This window comes from Brienomyrus brachyistius, chromosome 11, assembly GCF_023856365.1.
Source record: "Brienomyrus brachyistius isolate T26 chromosome 11, BBRACH_0.4, whole genome shotgun sequence".
Lineage (NCBI taxonomy): Eukaryota > Metazoa > Chordata > Actinopteri > Osteoglossiformes > Mormyridae > Brienomyrus > Brienomyrus brachyistius.
In genome coordinates, this window is record NC_064543.1 from 17,079,535 (window position 1) to 17,101,634 (window position 22,100).

The following is a 22,100-nucleotide window of genomic DNA, read 5'->3' on the forward strand; positions in this document are numbered from 1 at the left end:
TGTGTCCAATCGCATGTGTGTCCAAGGTCCATAGTAAAAAATATACACTGATCAAGAGATGCCCGAAAGTGGATGAAAGAGGACATTAATGGGGGTATCACTTAGTGTAACGGGTGCAGGAAAATGAGCAGGACTGCAAGCCATATAATGACCCACTGTCCTTATCTAGCTCTTAATATAGTATGCATACAGTGATGTATCTACAATGGACAGCTACTATAAGCAGATAGCACAGTAAAGGTGCTTAATCTGTATGCTATTTCCATCCATCCGTCCATCCATTGTCCAAACCGCTTATCCTACTGGGTCGCGGGGGGTCCGGAGCCTATCCCTGAATCAATGGGCACGAGGCAGGGAACAACCCAGGATGGGGGCCAGCCCATCGCAGCTCACACTCACACACCATTCACTCACACATGCATACCTACGGGCAATTTAGCAACTCCAATTAGCCTCAGCATGTTTTCGGACTGTGGGGGGAAACCGGAGTACCCGGAGGAAACCCCACGACGACATGGGGAGAACATGCAAACTCCACACCCATGTAACCCAGGCGCAGACTCGGGTCCCAGAGGTGTGAGGCAACAGTGCTAACCACTGCACCACCATGCCGCCCCCTGTATGCTATTTCATTCTATAAAAAGAAACTTACTGTACTGTACAATAAAGTATTTCACCACTGCTTCTTCCTCAGCTCCCACTGTTTGCTAGCACATGCATCTTTTGATTTCTTAGTGCAATCTGTGCTTTATTTTTTTCGTGAAATGTAAGTGCAATATCTGTTTATTAAGTGCTGTGGTTTAATATGTACATTATTATTTCAGTACTGTGTATACTGTCCTTAATGTCTTGCCTCTCGTATAACTTGAGATACGCCAAAATTGACATGCAACAAGTGGTCCTGGGTCCAAATACGGAAGTCGATGGATACCTGTACTTTATATGCTGTAGTGTGCTGGGTATCAGACATTGCAATGCACCTTGCTTTGATTTTGACCCGTTAGATCAGAGGGAGGTAATCTTATCCAGAAAGGGCCGCTGTGTATGATGGTTTTCACTGCAACTCTCTGAACAGCGAACCTACCGGTTATCCCAATACCTTGATCTTGCTAGCATATTTAAATGTGTACCTATTCAGGAATAGAGTGGTGAAGGCATTCAGAGGAGGACTGATGATTATCAGAGGGAACAAAGGGGCTGGGTACTTGTCAGTATCCAGTAGAACCACCAGACTCCTACACTGAATTGTTCTGGATGTGGCAAAGACAATGATCCCTCTGTATTAGGGGATCCGTCTCCAGTTTGTACTTTTCCAGTTAATAGGTAGATTTTCAGACAGATTTTCGCCCTAGTCCAGTACTCATTGACAGCCTAATACACCGTGTTTCAGTTTGTCTTGATAGTCAATACATGTCACAGGATGTACATTACTCAGATGGGCAGGCCCTCTTACATATGATGGAAACACTACAACAACTTAAGAATAAGGGTCAGAAGAGTGAAATACATATAATGAGTGTGTAGCTCAGCAGACTAAGACTCTGCGGCTGTGATCAGAAGGTCGACGGTTCGTGCTCGGAATTGGCAGGATAGCCACATGTCCACAGGCTTTTGAACAAGACCTGAAAACCCTGGGGGCCTCAAGGTAGCAGTCTCTTCACTGTGACCCCCAAGCTTGTTCTTGCCTTTATGGAGAGCAAGATGGGGAAAATGATTAATCCCATGGGGCCTCAGCAGAATTACAAACCAGTACAAGGAAAATAGTTGTTAATTTTACATACTACCTTCTGCTGGCCTTATGAGAATATTCAGATTATCATTTTTCCCCATAATTGCAATTTTAACATTAAATAGATGATTTTCCCACGGTCCTGTGGCCGCTTTATATGGTAATTATTGATGAAAACTTTTTTAGAAAGTGAAACAATATTAAAATTGCTTTATTGCGTAAAAAAACTGTTTTTGTTTAGTAAAATAATGTTTTTTCGCTCTTTATACTGCCGTCTTGTGGTAAAATTTAAATACTGCAGTTTGAAAACAATTAAATGATTTCTTACCGAAATTGCAGTACCTACGTTTGGCCACGAGATGGCAGCAAGAAAATTAAAAATTGCAATACCTACGTTCGAACACAAGATGGCAGCAAGCAGATAGGAAAATTATTATGCTGCCATCTTGTGTTCGAACGTAGGTATTGCAATTTCGTTTTTATTCACTTTTCATACTGCCGCCTTGTGGTACAATTTGAATACTGCAGTTTGAAAACAATTAAATGATTTCTTCTCGAAATTGCAGTACCTACTTTTGGCCACGAGATGGCAGCAAGAAAAGTTAAAAATTATTTTCCCACGGTCTACTAGCAGCTTTTTGATGTTAATTCTTCATTAAAATAATTTGACTTGGTCCAATGTATTTTTAATACAAACAATTACCACACAAAGCTGCCAGTAGACCGTGGGAAAATAATTTTCCTATTTTCTTGCTGCCATCCCGTGGCCAAAAGTAGGTATTGCAATTTCGGTAAGAAATCATTTGTTTTCAAACTGCAGTACCTACTTTTTGTCACGAGATGGCAGCAAGAAAATAGAAAAATTATTTTCCCACGGTCTACTAGCAGCTTTTAGATGTTAATTCTTCATTAAAATAATTTGACTTGGTCCAATGTATTTTTAATACAAACAATTACCACACAAAGCTGCTAGTAGACCGTGGGAAAATAATTTTTTAATTTTCTTGCTGCCATCTCGTGAACAAACGTAGGTACTGCAATTTCGAGAAGAAATCATTTAATTGTTTTCAAACTGTAGTACTTAAATTTTGCCAGTATACAGCCGAACTATTTTATTTTCATCTCATAAAAAAGTAATTGCTGTGTACCAATACATTATTTGTGTCCCCTCAAGTAAAGTGTGACCAAAGACAACTCAAAAACCCATAAATCAAGGAGTTTTAGATTGCTAAATACTGAAGTATCAGTCCAAAGACATCTTTGTTTTTTAACATTTTTAATAAAAGTCTTTAACAAAACTCCCTAACTAAAATCACAATTAATGAAAGAGTGAACTCGGAAAAAACACATGTATGAGGATATAAGTCTATATGTGTCTTTAAACATGGCTATGCAGGAAATCAAAGAGTTAGCAGGTTAAAGCACGATAAAACGTTAATCACATTTAATAGTCATTTTGAAAATTAATCAAAGTTCAACTGAAATACATTTTATATATCACAGCTCACAGGACGTCGGGGTGCTTGGTTAATTCAGTAAAAATATTGCGAATTAATTGGTTTTATAACAAAAATAATTATTTTATTAATTTACAAAAATATACATCACATTAGAAACAACCAGGAATTTTAAGTAAAACATAAATTTTAAGTAGTAATATATTGAATCCCAAATTACAGTTCTTAAAGAACAGTTCTAGTGAAAAAACTCACTAACAAGCAGTCTTATTGGGTGCTTTTAAATAGTAACACCTTTGCAATAACATAAAACACCAAACCATTTGTGTTTAGTATCATTTTGAGAGCCAATTACTACAATTGCAATTAATAGCAAAATGAAAAAATCAGAGCTGAATGATTCGATTAAAAAAATGACACAAAGAGAAAATGTGTGTAAGGGACACATGTGCAGGTATGTTAAACAATGCTTGTCAACTGACATCTGTTAAGAAACCAATCATTTTTACAGAATCAAGCGTCGCAAGACCACAAACTCAAGCTCACAAAGGTCCCAGCCCCATAGCACAGCCTTCTCCATGAGAATGATCTCACATTCAAAAGCAACTCCCATTAAACCACAAGTGTGCAGTAAGTATCAGACAGCAAGGCAACAGTCTGCTAGGGCAGAACAACACAGGACTCAATGGCCGCAAGCACAAAGTCTGTCACATGACCTTCAGTTCTCTTCACCACCACCAAAGTCTGCCAGCTTCTTAAACTGTGGCCCCCTAAGTTACAGATTTTGATGAGCGCAGTCATTCTGTCATGGTGATTATGGCTTTACAGGTAGCTGGGTAACCTTCTCCCATCATATCAGCAGCCTGAACCGTCAGTGAATACTCAGGGTAATTCTGGAAAGAAAAGTTCAGGTCACACATTTGTTCAGACTGAGAGCCGTTTTTGGTCAGAGGAAGAAAAGCCCACCTACCTTCTTATCAAGTTGACCATTATTCAGTCGTATCAGCCCACTAGTAGGATCAATAGCAAACATGTCTGGAACAGGTAGCGGTGGATCTTGACTTATAATGCTGTATTTTAAGGCTGCATTATAAGTCTCAGGATCATCAGCGTCAGTTGCCGTGACACTCAGGATCTCATACCCTAAATATTTTAGGGGAAAGCACATGCAAAAAGATCAAGCTCATGCAATGTCTGTATCAAAGTTCTTGCTTTGCAAGCAGACCTTTAGCAGCAATGTGAAGCATATCAGCACACTGTACCTTCACCCACAGCTTCTGGAACACTGCCCATATATACATCTTGTGTAAAGACAGGCTTGTTGTCATTCTGATCACCCACTGTAATTTTGATCACTGTAGGATCCGCAGCCACGCTACTTCCAAGATCAGCAGCGTGAGCCATAAGCTGGGGAGAAGTAATTTGAAGAACATACAACTGAGTTTAAAATTCTCTATATCTTCATTTTAAAAAGAATTCAAGGTGAAGCAGTGCTTACAGTATATTTGGAACACTGCTCTCTGTCCAAAGACTGTGTTACATAGAGCTGGCCAGTGTTTCTGTCCATAGTGAAAATGTCTTTAGGTGGCTCATCTGCTCCAGGACCAGTAATCCAGTACTGCATTTTAACTTTTTTATTCTCACTGGACCTCATCTAAAAATCAAAATATTGTTTATTGGATGAGCATAAAAGTAGATAAGACATGTGAAAGTAAAGCGTCAGTAACGTATAAAAATGTGACATACCTTCACTACCTCTTTAGGAAAAGGACCCATTTGACCTTCAAGAATTGAAATTGGAAGAATCACCCCCTCTCTCTTCCTTCTTCTGAGACCAGCTGAGGACCTTGGAAACACCAGCTCTGGGACAGACTCACTGCCATCAGACTGGAAAGCAGAAGGACACCCATTGAGTTCACACTAAATCACACTTTAAAACTTAAAACAAACAAAATGGACTTAAAATCACCACACTCCTTTAATACATCCTACCTGCTCAGCAGGGACATTTTCCACATGGCTGGTTTGTGGCTTAAGCTGGACACTGATTCTCACAATGAACTTCCTACCATTTGAGTCCCAGGCATGAACTGAGAAGCTCTTACGACCTTCATCTAGGGTAACAGGCCTTTTGATCAAGACAGTCCCATCAGAGTCCACCCTAAATCTGGAATCCTTTGATGCAAAGACGAACCTGTGCTGACCACCGCAGTCGTCATACAGAACTGCAAGAAGAAACATTTATTAACAATATGGAAACTAATTCAGTTCCCAGACACTACTAGGCAAACAAACAATCGAATGCAGAAGACTAAACATTCGTGAACGTGTATGATAGTAATGAACTTTATGTGTTGTCAAGACAAGTCTGAAAAAGCAATGCCAGCAAATTTAAGAAGAATCATTAATAAATTTATGAGAGTTAAATGAGGAAAGACACCCCAAAAGTATGTTTTGAGTTTTGCATTCAAGGATTTACCTCTCCCCAGCCTCCTGTCCGTCTCCAAATGTGTCCGATCTACATTGAAGAGGAAGTGCTTTGATGAGAATCCAGGCTGACATGGCTGTTCTGCATTACATGACCTTAAGGTGAAAGCCTGGGAGAAAAAGAGGAAGAGAGGGAGAGAAGTGGCTCAACAACTCAGTGCAAAGACAGTTAGCACGCTTCCTTTTACAATGGCTTTGGCTGGTTAATAATGACCTGGAAAATAAGTAGCTTTGTCGTATTTACAAAGGAAAGAGAAAAATTAATGACATCACATTACACTTAGTAAAGTACAACTGAGTGGAAACACTAGCATGCAGGGTCTCACAACAGCATCAAAGAAATTGTGTAAATAGTATACAAAAGATGTGAATATACTACCTAGGCCCACGACACATTTCACGAATAGAAAAAACAACAAAAAAATTACACAGCAATTACTTTTTTATGAGATGAAAATAAAATACTTCGGCTGTATACTGGCAAGAATCCGGCGATACGATACATATCATGATACATCAGGTTATAATTCAATATACTGCAATCTGTTACGATACACTAAGCAAAGCGATATATTCAGATTTTTAGAATTTTATTGAAATTGTCATAGTATTAAAAACATGCTACCTTACGCATAAAATCTGAACTTAAATCAGAACAGTGGAATCGAACATCCAGCATCATAGCACTACATTTTGTGCAGTCTGAGTAAAGGAATTCACATTTGTCTGTCAGTAAATAAACAAGCAAACAGACAAACAAATAAACAAACGTTTGTCAAAATGAGTCCACACTTCAGGCTTGTATGTTATGGAGCTGGTCGAGCTCTTTTGTACTTATACTAGCGGTAGTGGTGCTACTGCCGGTCTCAGTTCATGTCATGTTTCTCAATACCAAGAACGCAAAGATCGTACTTGCGGTATTGGCAAGACCAGTCTCGTAACTTGCCTTTCAAGAACAAACTTGGGGCGTAACGAATCATGGGACTGATCTCGTTTGGCTAGGATGCACCCGATGTGTCCTTGAACAACAAGAACACCGAAGAACAATGTCCGGGGATTTTTACTGTCCTCTGTACTTCTGTTTTTGAGTATTAGAACTCGTTTTTGGCAATGGAAGGTGACAAAAAACAGGTAGGCCTACACAAGAACACAAGTATGGTCAAGTATGCATATTGAGAGACACCCAGAGTCCATCCATTTTCCAAACCGCTTACCCTACTGGGTCACGGGGGGTCCGGAGCCTATCCCGGAAGCAATGGGCACGAGGCAGGGAACAACCCAGGACGGGGGGCCAGCCCATCGCAGGGCACACTCACACACCAGTCACTCACACATGCACACCTATGGGCAATTTAGCAACTCCAATTAACCTCAGCATGTCTTTGGACTGTGGGGGGAAACCGGAGTACCCGGAGGAAACCCCACGACGACATGGGGAGAACATGCAAACTCCACACACATGTAACCCAGGCGGAGAATCGAACCCAGGTCCCAGAGGTGTGAAGCAACAGTGCTAACCACTGCACCACCATGCCGCCCCACACCCAGCGTCAAATGGCAGAAAAAAAAGATTACAACATGTGACGCATGTGTTCCATAATTTAGTACGGCCCTTGAAGGACATTATAAATATTAAAATGGCCCTCGAAAGGAAAAAGGTTCCCAAACCCTGGTCTACAAAGTGCCTGCTGTGTGACTGCTGTTACACTCCATCTTGTATAGTACGTGTAAAAACGTCATTTCTGATTAATAAGAAATTTCAATGTAGAAGATTTAAATCATGGCATTTGCAACCACATAAATTGAGAAATGTACAGCTTTAGAGCTTCAGAATAAATAAAAAAAATCACCGACAGTGAATGGAATGAGTGAATATAACAGAGCCAGAGTCATTATTCTGATAAGAAAAATAGTACGACTTTTAAATAGACACCCAGCCCATGATGTGTCACTTTTACAGAGAAACATATTGCCTTCGTAATGTCACAGTACCATCCCGTCATTTTTAAAGGCCTAATGAATCTGACTAGGTTATGCGACTGCTTAGGACAGAGTGCTACGATAATGATTCATGAGATAATTTACTATGCCATTTCAAATAATGTCAGATTATGTACTATGCCATGCCAGATTATGTAAGGAGAAGCCTGTTTATTTTACTTAATTTCCAAGACCCTCCCTCCATAATTTCAAAACGTCTAGAGAATCTGACAGCTGTGGGTGAGACTGAATAGGGCTAGAAAACTGATTTATGAGAAAATTTGCTGTAGCATTTCATAATAATGACTCGGTGAGCGGTTGCTGATCTTATATCACGTAATGTGTGACGATCATACAGAATGAGACTGAAGATTCTCTGGCATAAAAAGAAATAAAAACTGCTGCTTGTGCGAGCTTCCTGCAGTGCAGCCATATCATATCAAGATTTCTTTTGCGAAATATATACAGCGGATTTAATTAGACTTCAAAAAATGTATTATAAAGACAACAAATAAAGGTAACTTTATTTACAGATGGGCGCTCGTTCCCAATCTAATTAAACTAACGACGCAGAAGTAAAAGGACAAAAAGGCATCTTAATATCTGGTAGCATTTACAATTAATCTATAAAAGTCAAATACGCCAGTTCCTTGTGGAAGTTAAAGTTAAAAGCTTCATATCCACATCACAGCAACCGCGAAAACCCAAGTAAAGACCAACCTCACCTGGAGCATAAAGATAAGTCCCAACGCCAAGACCTTGTAAGTCCCCATTAGAGCGAAGTCTCGCTGAAATCCTCTGTTCTCTGTTAGCAGGGATAGTGAATGTTTGAAGGGGACAAAAAGCAAATCCGCCTTCGTCCACACGGTTGCGCAGGCTACCCCTCCCCAAAGGTGTGCTGGCACATTATTGCGCAGCTGAGCAGGTAGTTTCGGGAAGCGGGGTGGTGCAGTTATGTATAATTTTACGTGTAATTCTTACGATATGTTTCTGTCATCTTTACAATCCGGATCAGGCAGTTTCCAGTTCATGTTTAAAGTGAAAGACGATGAATTGATATAAAACGTGTTTTAATAAACTCAAAACAGCCATTTGAGTAGTTGTTTTTAATAGCATGTTTTTTTTTTTTTTAAAAAAACATTGTTTTAAATGGAGAACTTATCATGTTTAATTGTGCAAAAACATTTTTGGTGCCTGCTCCTCTATTGCTGTGTGAAATCTATATACCTTGGGTTTAAAGAAGTATTTAAGTTAAGCACACTGGAGTTCATTTTGAGACATATTGCCCCAAAATTTAAGTGCTCGGTAAGTATCTGATGGAATTCTGATGGAATTTCAAATTTGCGTATACATTTTATGGGCAGAAATCTTAAAGGGTTTAAATTTTGAGACAATCTGCACTAAAATTAAATTATCACCACATAGTGATATCAAAGACAAGGGCAGACTTGAACTTTCAGCGTGATAACTCAAAAGGTATTTGTCAGTTGTTTGACAAACTTAGCAGAGGTACTATACTGTGAAGATCTGGTCTGATCAAATTTTGAGACAAATCACACAGTAATTGGCAATAATTGAAGGAACACTGCTTAGTGGCAGTAAAGGGAGGGGTGACCTCAGGTAACATTTGACCTTGTAAACATGATAAGTATTGGCTCATATCTTATGGTCCTGGATTTGACCTTATTACCATTTCACAAAAACACATAATGAGACCTGGTTTCATTTTGAGACAAATTCCACCAAAATTGAAGCACCAACGGTAGGTGGCAGCAAAAAAAACAGAAAGGATGGCTGCAGGACACTTGTTCTTGTGAATACAGTAAATCTAAACGTATTCCATGGGTCTTTTTCAAACTTCACAAGAACACTGCACAATACAGTGGTTCTCAAACTGTGCCGCGGCAAATAATTGGGAGGGGCCGCAAGATGATTATCTGTTAAGTCTCGCATATGTTTTTTCGTCACAGTCGGGGGAAATTTGTCGGTAGTGGTCAGCGGATAACGTGGCAAAAGTTATTGCCCCCCCCCCCTTTCGGTAAACCATACCAGTATCCGCCTGTTAGCCAGTCATTGAAATTTATTGTGGGATTCCTCCCGCGCAGCGCATTCATTGTATGGTAATCAGAGGCGGTACATCAAGAAACAGGCACAGATGAAAATCTAGTGAGCTTCATGGCACTGAAATAAGTCACTTGAAAGTGGGTGTTCAATAATTTTTTCTGAAGCTGGAAGAGTGTGTTGCATGTGTAGGGTAGGCTTGGGCTGTGTTAGGGCAATATTTTTGGTGTACTGAGGTATTTTCCTTCAGTGAATTTTATTGTGGGGACGCCCCTCCCCCCAAATATCAGAAAAGGGTTGCTTTTGAAAATACTGTCAAAATATACTGTACCGCAGTGTAGCGTATATCGCAGTATATTGTGTGAGCAGTACATTGATATGAAAAATATGATGCTGCCCAAGCCTATTGCGGGCAGGCTAGACACAGAGATCAGGGAGTGTGGGAAGAGAATAGATCAGATGGGGGGAGGGGGAGGGGCAGTCCAGGGAATACAGTGAGGAAAATAATTATTTGCCCCCGTCTGAATTTTTAAGTTGACCCATTAACAAAGAAATGAGAAGTCTGTAATTTCACTGGTACAGGTATGTCGATTTTACCAGCAAAAGATAGATTATCTGGAACTGGCGTATTTGACTTTTATAGATTAATTGTAACACTTGTTGGCAAGCACAGCTGTCAGACATTTCTTGTAGTTGGTCACCAGGTTTGCCTGCAGGTCAGCAGGAATTTTCATCCACTGCTCTTTGCAGCTCTCTTGCGAAGCTTGAGTCCCATCCATAGTTTTTCCATGGGATTAAGGTCCTGAGACTGTAATGTGCTTCTTCTTGATCCACTCCTTTGTTGCCTTGGCGATATACTTAGGGTCGTTGTCTTGTTGGAAGACCCACCCACAATGCATTTTCAGTGCCCTGGCTGAAGGAAGGAGGTTCTTATCCAAGGTTTTATGGTACATGGCCCTGTCCATCTTTCCTTTGATGCGGTGCAGCCGTCCTGTACCCTTGACAGAAAAACACCCCGAAAGCATAATGCTTCCACCTCTGTGTTTGACGGTAGGGATGGTGTTCCTGGGGTTAGAGTTAGCTTTCTCTTCCCACCAAACACAGCGAAAAGAGTTGATGACAAACAGCTCGATTTTGGTCTCATTTGACCGCATCACATGTTTCCAAGCCTGACTGGAATTATTTAGGTGTTCTTCGGCATACTTCAGACTGGGCCTTCTTGAGCAGGGTTACTTTGCGATCACTGCAGGATTTCAAACCATAACTGCATAATATTACCAGTGGTTTTCTTGGTGACTGTAGTCCCTGCTGCTTTGAGATCATTAATAAGCTCCTCTCATGTATATCTGGGGTTAGCCCTAACTGTTCTTAAGATCACTGATGCTGCACGAGACGAGATCTTCCTTGGGGCCCCAGACTGAAGGTGACTGACAGTTATTTTGTCTTTCTACCATTTGCAAATAATTGCAGAAACAGTTGTCACTTCCTCACCAAGCTGCTTGCTGAAGGTCTTGTAGTCCATTCCACCTTTGTGAAGATCAAAAATCTTAATTGTCTCTGATGTCCTTAGATAGCTTTGCGGTATTTCCCCTAATGTGTTAAGGTTGAAGATGTAGACAGGTTAGTAACCAAAGAATACTATATACAGGCTTGTAGGGAATCAAATAATTATTTCCCTAGATAAATGAGAAATTCATTTGTACCTGTTAAATAATGTTTTTTTTCTTGTTTGTTTTGTTGGAAATCTATCTTCTGATGTTAAAATAAACCTACGAGGGAAATTATAGACTTCTCACTTTTTAATAAATGAGTCTAGATAGGAATTCAAATGGGGACAAATAATTGTATTTCAGAAAAGGGTGCCCCCACAACTATAGAAAACTATTATAAAGATTATTTTTGTTGTTGCACTTCCTAAGCATCAGCCACCAAATAGTTGCACTGTGAACTGGGTAAATAGGGATATCTTTGAAATTAGCAACCAATGGAAAATGTTTAGGACTACAATGTAATTAATACTTTAATATTTATAGTAATGACTAATATATAGGAGATTCGGTCAGCAGTTTGCTTTTTTTCGGTCAGTAGCTGCCATGGATTAGACATGCAACAATTTGAAGAATTCCTGTGTAGTACACAAATGACAAATGAAGCCTCTTTGTTTTGGCAGACATGTGTGCACTTATGTACCAAAACACAAAATTCCAACAGGTATAACAAACTATTACCAATTATTGTATTCACCTGCATATGAGTATATTTATATTGTAATTGTCATTATTACTCCGTTAATATCAATACTTTTACTTGACTATTTAATTGTTTGTTTGAGAGAGGCATGTGTCTCTGAAGGTTAGGACTAGGTGTCCATAATCGGAAGGTTGCTGGTTTAAATCCTGGGGTAGGAAGAGTAATTTTACCATGATGCCCCAATTTCTCCAGATACTGGCTGACCATGCTTTCTCAGCTATACAGTATCACACATTTACGATTTAGTAAGGTACGCAAAGTTAGCTCATCCCTTAACGTTTCCTGCTGGTCTTGAACCATTCGAATTGTCAATAATGCACACAATGTAATCACAGATGGAAAATTCCAAAATACTTTCCTTTCCTTTTTACGTTGTTTGTGGTTTAGAACCAGCACTTGTTAGCAAACTGAATACAGCAAGTTTGGAGTTTCAAAGCTGTCATCGAAGGGTGGGACTGCGGCTGATGACTATTTTGTTGTTGAAGTGACAAGGTCAGTTTATGGGTGTGAGCGCTGTGCTGCAGGGCTCAGGTGTGAAGAGCTGTAGGAGTGTCTGGTTTCCCGTCCCTATGACACCATTCACTGAGTCACCTACATATAACCTGTACTTCACCCTTACATATCCATCCATGTCCCATTTATTTTGAACAGTGAAACGGACCAACCCCAAAACAGTTCAGAAATAGAATAAGAAATATTTACATCTCTTTTTTGTAGTTAAGATTTTATTGATAAAAAATTATGTAGATGTCAGAAGCAGTCCCTGTCTTGTCCCGTCCTGTCCATCATTTCCCTGTTTGACCAGCAGGTGCTGCTGGCCCTCCTGTCTTTTCCTGTGTTTAGTACGTTTCAGTCCCAAGTGTTTTCCCCTGCTTGCTGGTCCCCTGCATAGCTGAATGGGCTGAGCCAGTAGCAGAGAATCACAAATCCTTACCATAGTGGGTTTGATCATATTGAATATTTGTGTCTTCTGCCCCAGAACTCAGTTAGCTATACCCCGTGTTAATTATGTCTTGTGTTTGACTTTCTGTATTGGTTCTTGTTTTAGAGGTGGCATGGTTGTGCAGTGGGTAGCACTACTGCGTCATGCCTCTGGGACTATTGACTTTCCACCATGGCTTCATGTGTGTGGAGTTTGCATGTTCTCCCCATATCACCCCCACAGTCACAGTCAGAGGTCACAGTAGCAGTCATCCCTAACAATTCAGAACAGGAAGTGATGTCAGGAGGTTCCATTTTGGCTCAGGGCCTTAACCACTTTATTATCTGTTACCAAAAATCAGTTAAACTAAAATTGTGAGGTACATTTTCTTACATGCAGTCAACATGGAAGCAAGTAATGATTTGGAAAAAGTTGCCAGTGTGCAGTACAGGATAACAACAGGTAGCACTATGATTTTAGGTGAAATTAAGGTTGATTTTCCCCAGTTTCAAAGCACTATAACGTTTAGTTCCATGATTATGATTTTGCAGTGAAAGCTACGTGAGAATAATTGATTCAGACTCAAAACTAAGAATACTAAACATTACAATCAGAGACGCCCTTTCTGTCCTATTGAGTTGGCATGATATTCATTGATTAAGGAACGGTGTAATTTTATCAAACACTGACATCTAACCATTTATCCTCGTCAGGGTGGTGAGAGGCCTCAGACCTGCCCTATCCCACAGGAACGTTTATTGATTACAAAATTAAATATTAGAACAAATACCTGAAATAGAAGATCTTCCAAGGAAATGAACATTATGCTAATGTATTAATAAAACACATTTTAAACTCAGTTGAATATCTGTAACCTCTACACAGCTGGAGCCTCATCCTCATCCTCTACATTCACCACAACCGTTGCAGTGGCTGTGGGCAGCTGAGTGGAAAATGGAGCTTCATTCTCCACTGTAACCAGCAACGTGTACTGACTCTTCTTCTCATAGTCCAGACCCTTCAATGGAAAACAAACACACAGGACGCTAAAAGAAATGTAACACTCTTTCTGTTTCGCTAACAACCAGGAAGTTTGTTGCATTGCTTCACTTTGGAAGGTCAAATGGGTCCCTTTCCTAAAGAGGTACTGGCAAGGTTTCTGGCATAACTGCAAATAATTAACTTTATTTAATAAAGATATTCACATACCGCCTCAGCTTGGGTCACTCTGATCAAAGCAACTGTAGCATGATGAATAATTGCCAAAAAACCTTGGAGTCACACTAAGTGAGAACCTCACCTTCTCTGTACCCTGGTCCTGCAGGCATCACTAACATCTGATGGATCCTCCTACTCTCTCACAGAGCATGTCTAGGTCCATTTGACCTGTCCACCCTACTTTGTTACTTTTTTCACCCTCGCAAAAGGTCTAACACATCCCAATCTGCTTCAGTTACCAAGGAGAATGACACCACATCACTGCCAAGACCGCATCAGACCATACAGTACACCTAGATCCTCTATCTCAGGCTGAAATGTGGAGAAATTAGACTCCCTATGTAATGGGACAAGCTCACTCTTATTTCAGGATATGTAAATATTAAAGAAAAGTCTAAATTGTTAGGTTGCACTGCAGGTGATTACATCATTTCTTAAACTATTTTTTTAAATCTGTTTTCAAATTTTGACAGACTAATAGCAAAAAAATTAACTAGCAACACATAAATTAACAACTTCAAAGGGACGAAGAAAAATGACTCCTCTCTGAATTCAGACTGAAAAGGTCACAAGAACGAATTTACCTTCACAGTTTTAATAATGCCATCCACATAGCAGGGTCCAGTGCTGACGTTGAAATAGCCTTCATCGTTCCCTTGGACTATCTCAAACTTGGGGAGCCAACTAGGAGTCATTGGCTCATCGTTGTCGTACACAAACATTCGCACCACTTCCACATCCTTTCTATGCTCAGGAACAGACACTGAGTACTATCACAAGAGAAACACTGAATTACCACGGTGCACTGATCAAGCTGCCAAATGGTACTCAGAACCATGGTTTGCTTCTGTGTAATGCTATTCTACATAAAATTTGAATATTTTCACCAATAATTATTAATGATACTAGACTTACAGAGGACCAAGGAAATTGAGGGGCGTAGCTATTCAAAAGCAGAGCTTCATTCCTGTCCTCCACATTCACCACCACTGTCCCTGTGGATGTGGGCAGCCGGATGGCAAATGGAACTTCATTCTCCACTGTAACCAGCAGCGTGTATTTGTTCTTCTTCTCAAAGTCCAGCTCCTACATCAGGGAAACAAGCACATTTAAAATAAATTATTTGCAAACTTGTATCCATGGCAGCTGTTCTGATGAAGGAGCAGCCAGATCCTCGAGCCAACAGCCAGCAACACACAAAATGACTTAATTAACTCTAATACTTCACCTTTATTAGAGTGACGATGCCATCCAGGCCACCAGGGGCAGTTGACACTCTGAAGACATTCCCATCATTCCCTTGGATAATCTTAAACTTCGTGAACCAGCCAGGAGTTTCAGGATCATCAGCATCATTCACTGACAACTTCACAACTTCAGTGTCTTTTTGATTTTCGGGCACAGACACCTCATACTGTGGACAGAACAGGATCATTAACATGAGCACATATCAAGCAGTGATACTACTGCGTTGTAATTATTGGGTGAAACCTAACTTACAGTTTGTGGGTCAAACTGAGGAGCGTTGTCATTGCTGTCCGTCACAGTAATTATGGCTTTACAGGTGACCAAGTAACCATTTCCCATCATATCACCAACCTGAACTGTCAATGAATACTGAGGGTGTTTCTGGAAAGAAAAAGTTCAGGTCACACATTTGTTCAGACAGAGCCATTTTTGGTCAGAGGAAGAAAAGCCCACCTACCTTCTTATCAAGTTGACCATTATTCAGTCGTATCAGCCCACTAGTAGGATTAATAGCAAACATGTCTGGAACAGGTAGCGGTGGATCTTGACTTATAATGCTGTATTTTAAGGCTGCATTACTAGTCTCAGGATCATCAGCATCAGTTGCCGTGACACTCAGGATCTCATACCCTAAATATTTTAGGGAAAGCACATGCAAAAAGATCAAGCTCATGCAATGTCTGTATCAAAGTTCTTGCCTTGCAAGCAGACCTTTAGCAGCAATGTGAAGCATATCAGCACACTGTACCTTCACCCACAGCTTCTGGAACACTGCCCATATATACATCTTGTGTAAAGACAGGCTTGTTGTCATTCTTATCACCCACTGTAATTATGAATTCCATAGGGTCCTCTTTTGTAAGAGTAGATCCAACAGCAGCAGCGTGAGCCAGAAGCTGGGGAAAGAAGTACCATTTAGGCATCTCAATTCAGGCTAAGTTTCTTTTCATCATTATTAAGGAAAAGTGAAGCAATGCTTACGGTATAGCTGGGACACTTCTCTCTGTCCAAAGGCTGTGTTACAAAGAGCTGGCCAGAGCTTCTCTCCATAGTGAAAATGTTTTTAGGTGCCTCATCTGCTCCAGGACCAGTAATCCAGTACTGCATTACAATTTCTTTATCCTTACTGGACCTGATCTAAAAATAAAAGCATCGTTTATTGGATGAGCATAAAAGTACATAAGACAGTTGAAAGCAAAGCGTCAGTAAAGTATAAAAATGTGACATACCCGAACCACAAATTTAGGAAAGGGACCTATTTGACCTTCAAGAATTATGATTGGAGGAATCACCCACTCTCTCTTCCTTCTTCTGAGACCAGCTGAGGACCTTGGAAACACCAGCTCTGGGACAGACTCACTGCCATCAGACTGGAAAGCAGAAGGACACCATGGAGTGCAAACGAATCACACTTCAGGACTTGAAACAAAATGGACCAAAATCACTGCAATCATTCAATACATCCTACCAGTTCAGCAGGGACATTTTCCACACCAAGCAGCACATGGCTGGTCTGTGGCTCAAGCTGCACCCGGACTCTTGCAGTGACCTTCTTGCCCACTGAGTCCCAGGCATGAACAAAGAAGCTCTTGTGCCCTTCATGCAAGGTCACAGGCCTTTTTATTAGGACAGTCCCATCTGATTCCACCTTAAAACGGGAATCTGCTGAGTTGAAGAGGAACCTCTGGCGCCCACTGCAGTCATCATACAGAACTGCAAGAAGATACAAACGTTAATATACACCCACCTCCTAACCAGGTATCCAGTACAGGGTTGCAGGTCTGTACTGGATTCTGTCCCAAACAGTACAGGAATGCCCTGGATGGGACGTCATTCCATTACATGGCACACACAGGATAGGCAGTTCAGAGATGGCGTTTGGCAGACTGTCTGACTTTCATGATATCGTCTATTCACTGTCTGTACTTTAAGGCTGATAGTAAGTCAGAATCTAAAATATTACTTTACCTCTCCCTAATCTCCTTCCCTTGTCCAAATATTTTTGATCTGCTTTGAACCAGTAAAATTGTTCTGAGAATCCAGGCGTACATCGTGTAACCTCTTCACAGGACCCAAAAGTAAAAACCTGAAATATGCAAATTTATAAAGAGCTAAATCACACGAAAACCATCTTTGTCTACATGCCTTTTAAATTATGCAATGAGGGAACAAAAACAACCACCAACTCACTAAAACCTCAAAATACTAAACAGAAAAAACCCTGGATAGTTCATTAAACTGCAAGAAAGTTGCCAAAACATGCTTACCTGTACTAAGAAAATGGCCAATTCCAGTATCCACAACCCAGTACTTATCATTTTCTGTACAGTTTCCACAAGTCTCTAAAAATGATAAAATATGCATTTTGTTAGCTGACTGGAGTTTTTTGGAGTTTACTATATGATAATTTACTTATATGCAGGTTTATGCACATTTAGCTGAACTAACTATTTAGAACCACAAAGATTAGATGAATACGAATGATTCAGATAAAACTTTGTCTTTACATTTTAAGCAGAAGTCAATGTAAAATTGAAGAAATAGAATGAGATTAAATTTGAAAGTACAAAGGAACAACAAGAAGTACAGCTTGATGTTACCTGTCACCTCCTGCCGCCTGTGTCTGCCTGATCCTTCTGTCTCCTCACACCTTGTGAAGCCACACCTCTCCACCTTGTTTCTCTTGTTCCTCTCCTCATGTTAACCACTTACAGCTGCCTCTTTCCTTCCTTCTTGGTTATGTTGGTTGTGTATTTAAGTGATTTCTTCAAGGTTGGCTTCAGTTTCGTGCGTCTTTTTTTTTGGTCACGTCTGCTCTCGGGTCCTTCGTCCCTCTGGGACCAGTGTGACAGAATGACGGATCTTCCCTACAATCCCAGTAGCCTGCACCCTTGCTCCGGCTTGCGCGCTTCCATGCATGCAGCAGATCAGATGCCCTGAGTATCTTGGCTTCAGAGGTCGAAGGGTTGTCAGCCCCACAGGAACTGCCTCCTCTTCAGGTGAGGTGGTGAAGATCAGGTGCCTGTTGGTTGAGGTGAGGGTAATTGTCAAGCATGAGACTGCTTGGATAGATCCTGATCCGCCCACTGGCTCCCCACAGCTGGCCACCAATTCGTCTGCTGACTCCTCGCAGCTAGCCATCGGCCCATTCGCTGCCTGCAGTCGTGGGAAGTGAAAGGAGAGGAGTGGGCTAAACTCCCCCCACCCCCCCAGAACCTGTCTTCAGCTCTGGCCTGGCCCTGGCCCTGCTCGCCTCCAGGTGTCCCGGTCTGGCCCTGCTCGCCTCCTTGCCTCCAGGTGTCCCGGCCTGACTCGCCTCCTTGCCTCCAGGTGTCCTGGCCTCACCCAGCTCCCCTCCAGGTGTCCCGGCCTGGCCCTGCTCGCCTCCTTGCCTCCAGGTGTCCCGGCCTGACTCGCCTCCTTGCCTCCAGGTGTCCTGGCCTCGCCCAGCTCCCCTCCAGGTGTCCCGGCTTCACCCTACTCGTCTCCCGTTGTCCTGCTTTCACCTTGCTTGCAATGCTTGTCTCCAGCCGTCACCCAGACACCTGCTTCATCTCCTGTCATTTCCACCAGGCCGATGCCTGACTCCTCAACTACTGCCAGCCCAGATGAGATAGCTGGAGGATGGCGCTCTGTCAGACTTAGAGTGGGACCCTTTGGGTCTTGCCCTTAGTCCCATTCCATGGATCCCCACATCTGCTCAACGGTTGCACCAGCTCAGTCATAAGCCTTTGCACGGTCGGCGGTGGAGGATATGATCTCCTCATCACTTGTTCTTCTATCTACGAAGAGTACTGTGACTGTGACTCTTTATGTTCAACTGGTTGATAGAAACAAAATCTTAGTCTGGATTTGAACTTCGACCCCTTCCCCCCTCCTACTGCAACCATTGATGAACCTGAGTCAAATGAGTCAGTGCTCCCTCAGGACTTATTACTGCTTTGCTACATGTAGGATTTAAACGTAAATGATTAAAGTTGAATATTAAAGTTTCTTTTTACAGATGCCATGTTAAAACTGCTCTGATGAAGCTGGTCAACAAAGTTGATTTTATTCACTCTCCTACAAGCAACCAAATTAATATCTGCAGGGACATGGTTCTTCAGGGGAGCATGCAAGCTTTTAGAAGGCAAAAGATTCGACCTTTCAGCACAACTAGATATTATCTTTGTGGACAATGAAGGTGAGGCAGAGAAGGCTGTAGATGAAGGAGAACCAACCAGAGAATATCTCAGGTTGCTCACAAAGGCTAAACAACCCTGGGGACGCATGATATTTGACCCTCGATACTCATGGCAAGTGGCAAAGCTTCTATCAAATTTAGGTTTTCAGTGGTTCTCAGCTGGTTTAGCCTCAGGACCCACAGTATTCCTCAGTGATTAAGTCATGACCCTAAGTTTGTGTTTTTTATTTATTTCAATAAAAATTGGGGTGGGTGGGGTGCTATCAGTAAAACAAAAAATATATATTTCTGGGACGACATTGTGCATCATTCACAACCACAACAGTCCAACATTAAAAAGGACCCTTTATATACTGTATATAACATTTTATCCACAAAATCCATGACCCAGTGCAAATGATTCCGTGACCCATTTTGGGCTGCAACCCACCAGCTGAGAACCACTGGTCTAGCTGTTTACTTATTATCATTCCGCAGTTAGTTCTGGTCTCCCGTTGTGAGAGGCTTTCTAAGGTTGCTCATACCCCACATCAGCCCTCTTGAGACCGTTCTGCCTTATTTACCTTGTTGTACAGGTCACATCAGTGCAAATATTGAATGGTGAAGCGAAACCTCAAGTGTGTTATCGCACAATTAAATACTACTATAATAATGATTTTAGTATGAGAGCCTTTGTTACGTTTCTTCACTGGGAGAAATGCTATGGCCCAGTCAGCAGTAGAAGTTTACGTCAGTGGGCATACCCATGTGGCACTGACACAATGAGTGGTTATACTGTGCTTTTACCTGAGTGTTCTCAGAAAATATTCATCTTGTATTGCAAATTTATGATAAATTCTCTCAACAAGCAACAATCTATACCCCAAAATGTCAAAGCAAAAACATGATTGTCAGGTTGCAGGGAAGTCGGGCTGGCAGGCAGCGGGTACGGATGAGGCAGGAAAGCGAGGATGAGGGGAAAACTGGTATATTTGGGGAAGACAGGATACGGGAGAGACAGGGCGGGCGGCGACAAACTAACATTAATGACAAGTCTGCGCAGACGGACTCAGACGCGGACTAAATACACAAGACAAGCCGAAAATAACAGGAAACAGCTGGGCACGATCGGGGAAGCACACCTGGATGATCAGGGGGCGTGGCACACACGAGGATCGGACGAGCTGGGCGTGACAATGATTATAGGTCTGAAAATTTATATAATTTAGTATCACACTGACACGTATGCAGACCCTTTAATCAGTTTGTTCCACTTGTTTGAGGAGGGGTTCAAACCCTTGGGCTGCTTGAAGGACTGAAGGGTCAGCTACATGTTTTTCAAGATCTTTTCCTTCTTTCATTCTGAGAAGACACTGGAGCAAAAGACCAGTCCTCTTTGTTTGAAGTGTGTTTCTCTGAAACAGGCAGCAATTGCACGGATGGATGGCTGGATGAATGAATGGTTAGATGGATGGATGGAAGGTATAGAAATGTAAGTTATTAAGGTAGATATCAAGAGAGCACTGCTTGTTGTGTGGGGCCCACATTATAATAGCTGAGCTCTGTGTTTGCAGAAGGAGAGGGTGGTCTCCTGACACTGCAGATGGTCTTGGAGTTTGCATCAGGAGCTTCAGCTATACTTCCACTGGACTTTCCTCAACGTCCTACTATGCAATTCCTGCTTAAGGCTGATAATCAATACAGAAAAATATTCCCAGAGGCAAACAGCTGCCCAATTATACCCAGACTGTCACTTCATGCAACCTACAAATACTTCAAGACTTGTATAAATGATAATATACTGCAGGCTCCAACCTTTGGTGCAGCATGGAACAGTCGGCACGCTTAAATGACATTAGAAAAAAATATTGTATTTGTCCAGCTAAAACCGGACTTTTAAAATACATGTAAACATGCGAGTCTGACTGAAATTGTACATAACCGACTTTCTCAAAGTCCCAAGCCATAGAGCATGACATGGATATTGGGTTCAGTCCATCGGTCTCGGATTAGGTGCTATAACGTTACCTTAAAGCTAACTTAATATGTAGCAAGCTGGTGCATGAATGTGGAGAAATCGATAAACATTTACCGTATCCATACGCAGAACATAAATGTGAAGTTCATCTTACCTAGAAAAGAATTAAGCCAACAGTGAAAACAAATGCATAACATGCAAGTGTACTTGAATTTTAAGCATTCACTTTTGTTCCCTCTCTAGAGAGTGTACTGCAGACAGGAGACCTTGAGGGGACAGCAGAGGCAGAGTCGCCTGAGACAGCAGAGGAACCCGATGAGGAACCTCCCTGTCAGACCAAAATGCCCAATCCTTCTCAGATCTAAGAAGCCTCAGTTCCTTGGTGAACCAGGACTTGTCATTATTGTACCATGGTTTTTTTTTAAGAAAACACATGTCTTCACAGAAGGTGATGTAGGGTGTTACAGAGTCAGCAAGTTCATCCACGCTGTTACACCAACCCTCCATGGCTTTCCAGTCCAGCCAGCCTAAGCAGTCCCTCAAGGTTCCTGCTGCTTCATGGGTCCACTGTCGACAGATGGTCTTTGTAAACTTAGACTGCTCCAATT

At 41.5% G+C, this 22,100-nt stretch overlaps 1 protein-coding gene across 1 annotated transcript in view; it reads right to left on the bottom strand.

The window, feature by feature from the left end:
* LOC125704124 (uncharacterized) overlaps window positions 1–18,064 on the bottom strand; it is a 68,886-nt gene extending 50,822 nt beyond the window's left edge. The window contains exons 1-3 of the mRNA XM_048969454.1: window positions 17,953–18,064; window positions 17,620–17,694; window positions 17,321–17,438 (exon numbers count right to left, since the gene is read on the bottom strand). Of these exons, the coding sequence (XP_048825411.1) occupies window positions 17,321–17,438; window positions 17,620–17,670 (169 nt within the window). The 5' untranslated portion in view covers window positions 17,671–17,694; window positions 17,953–18,064. The remainder of the gene's footprint in view (window positions 1–17,320; window positions 17,439–17,619; window positions 17,695–17,952) is intronic.
* Window positions 18,065–22,100: the final 4,036 nt, after the last annotated feature.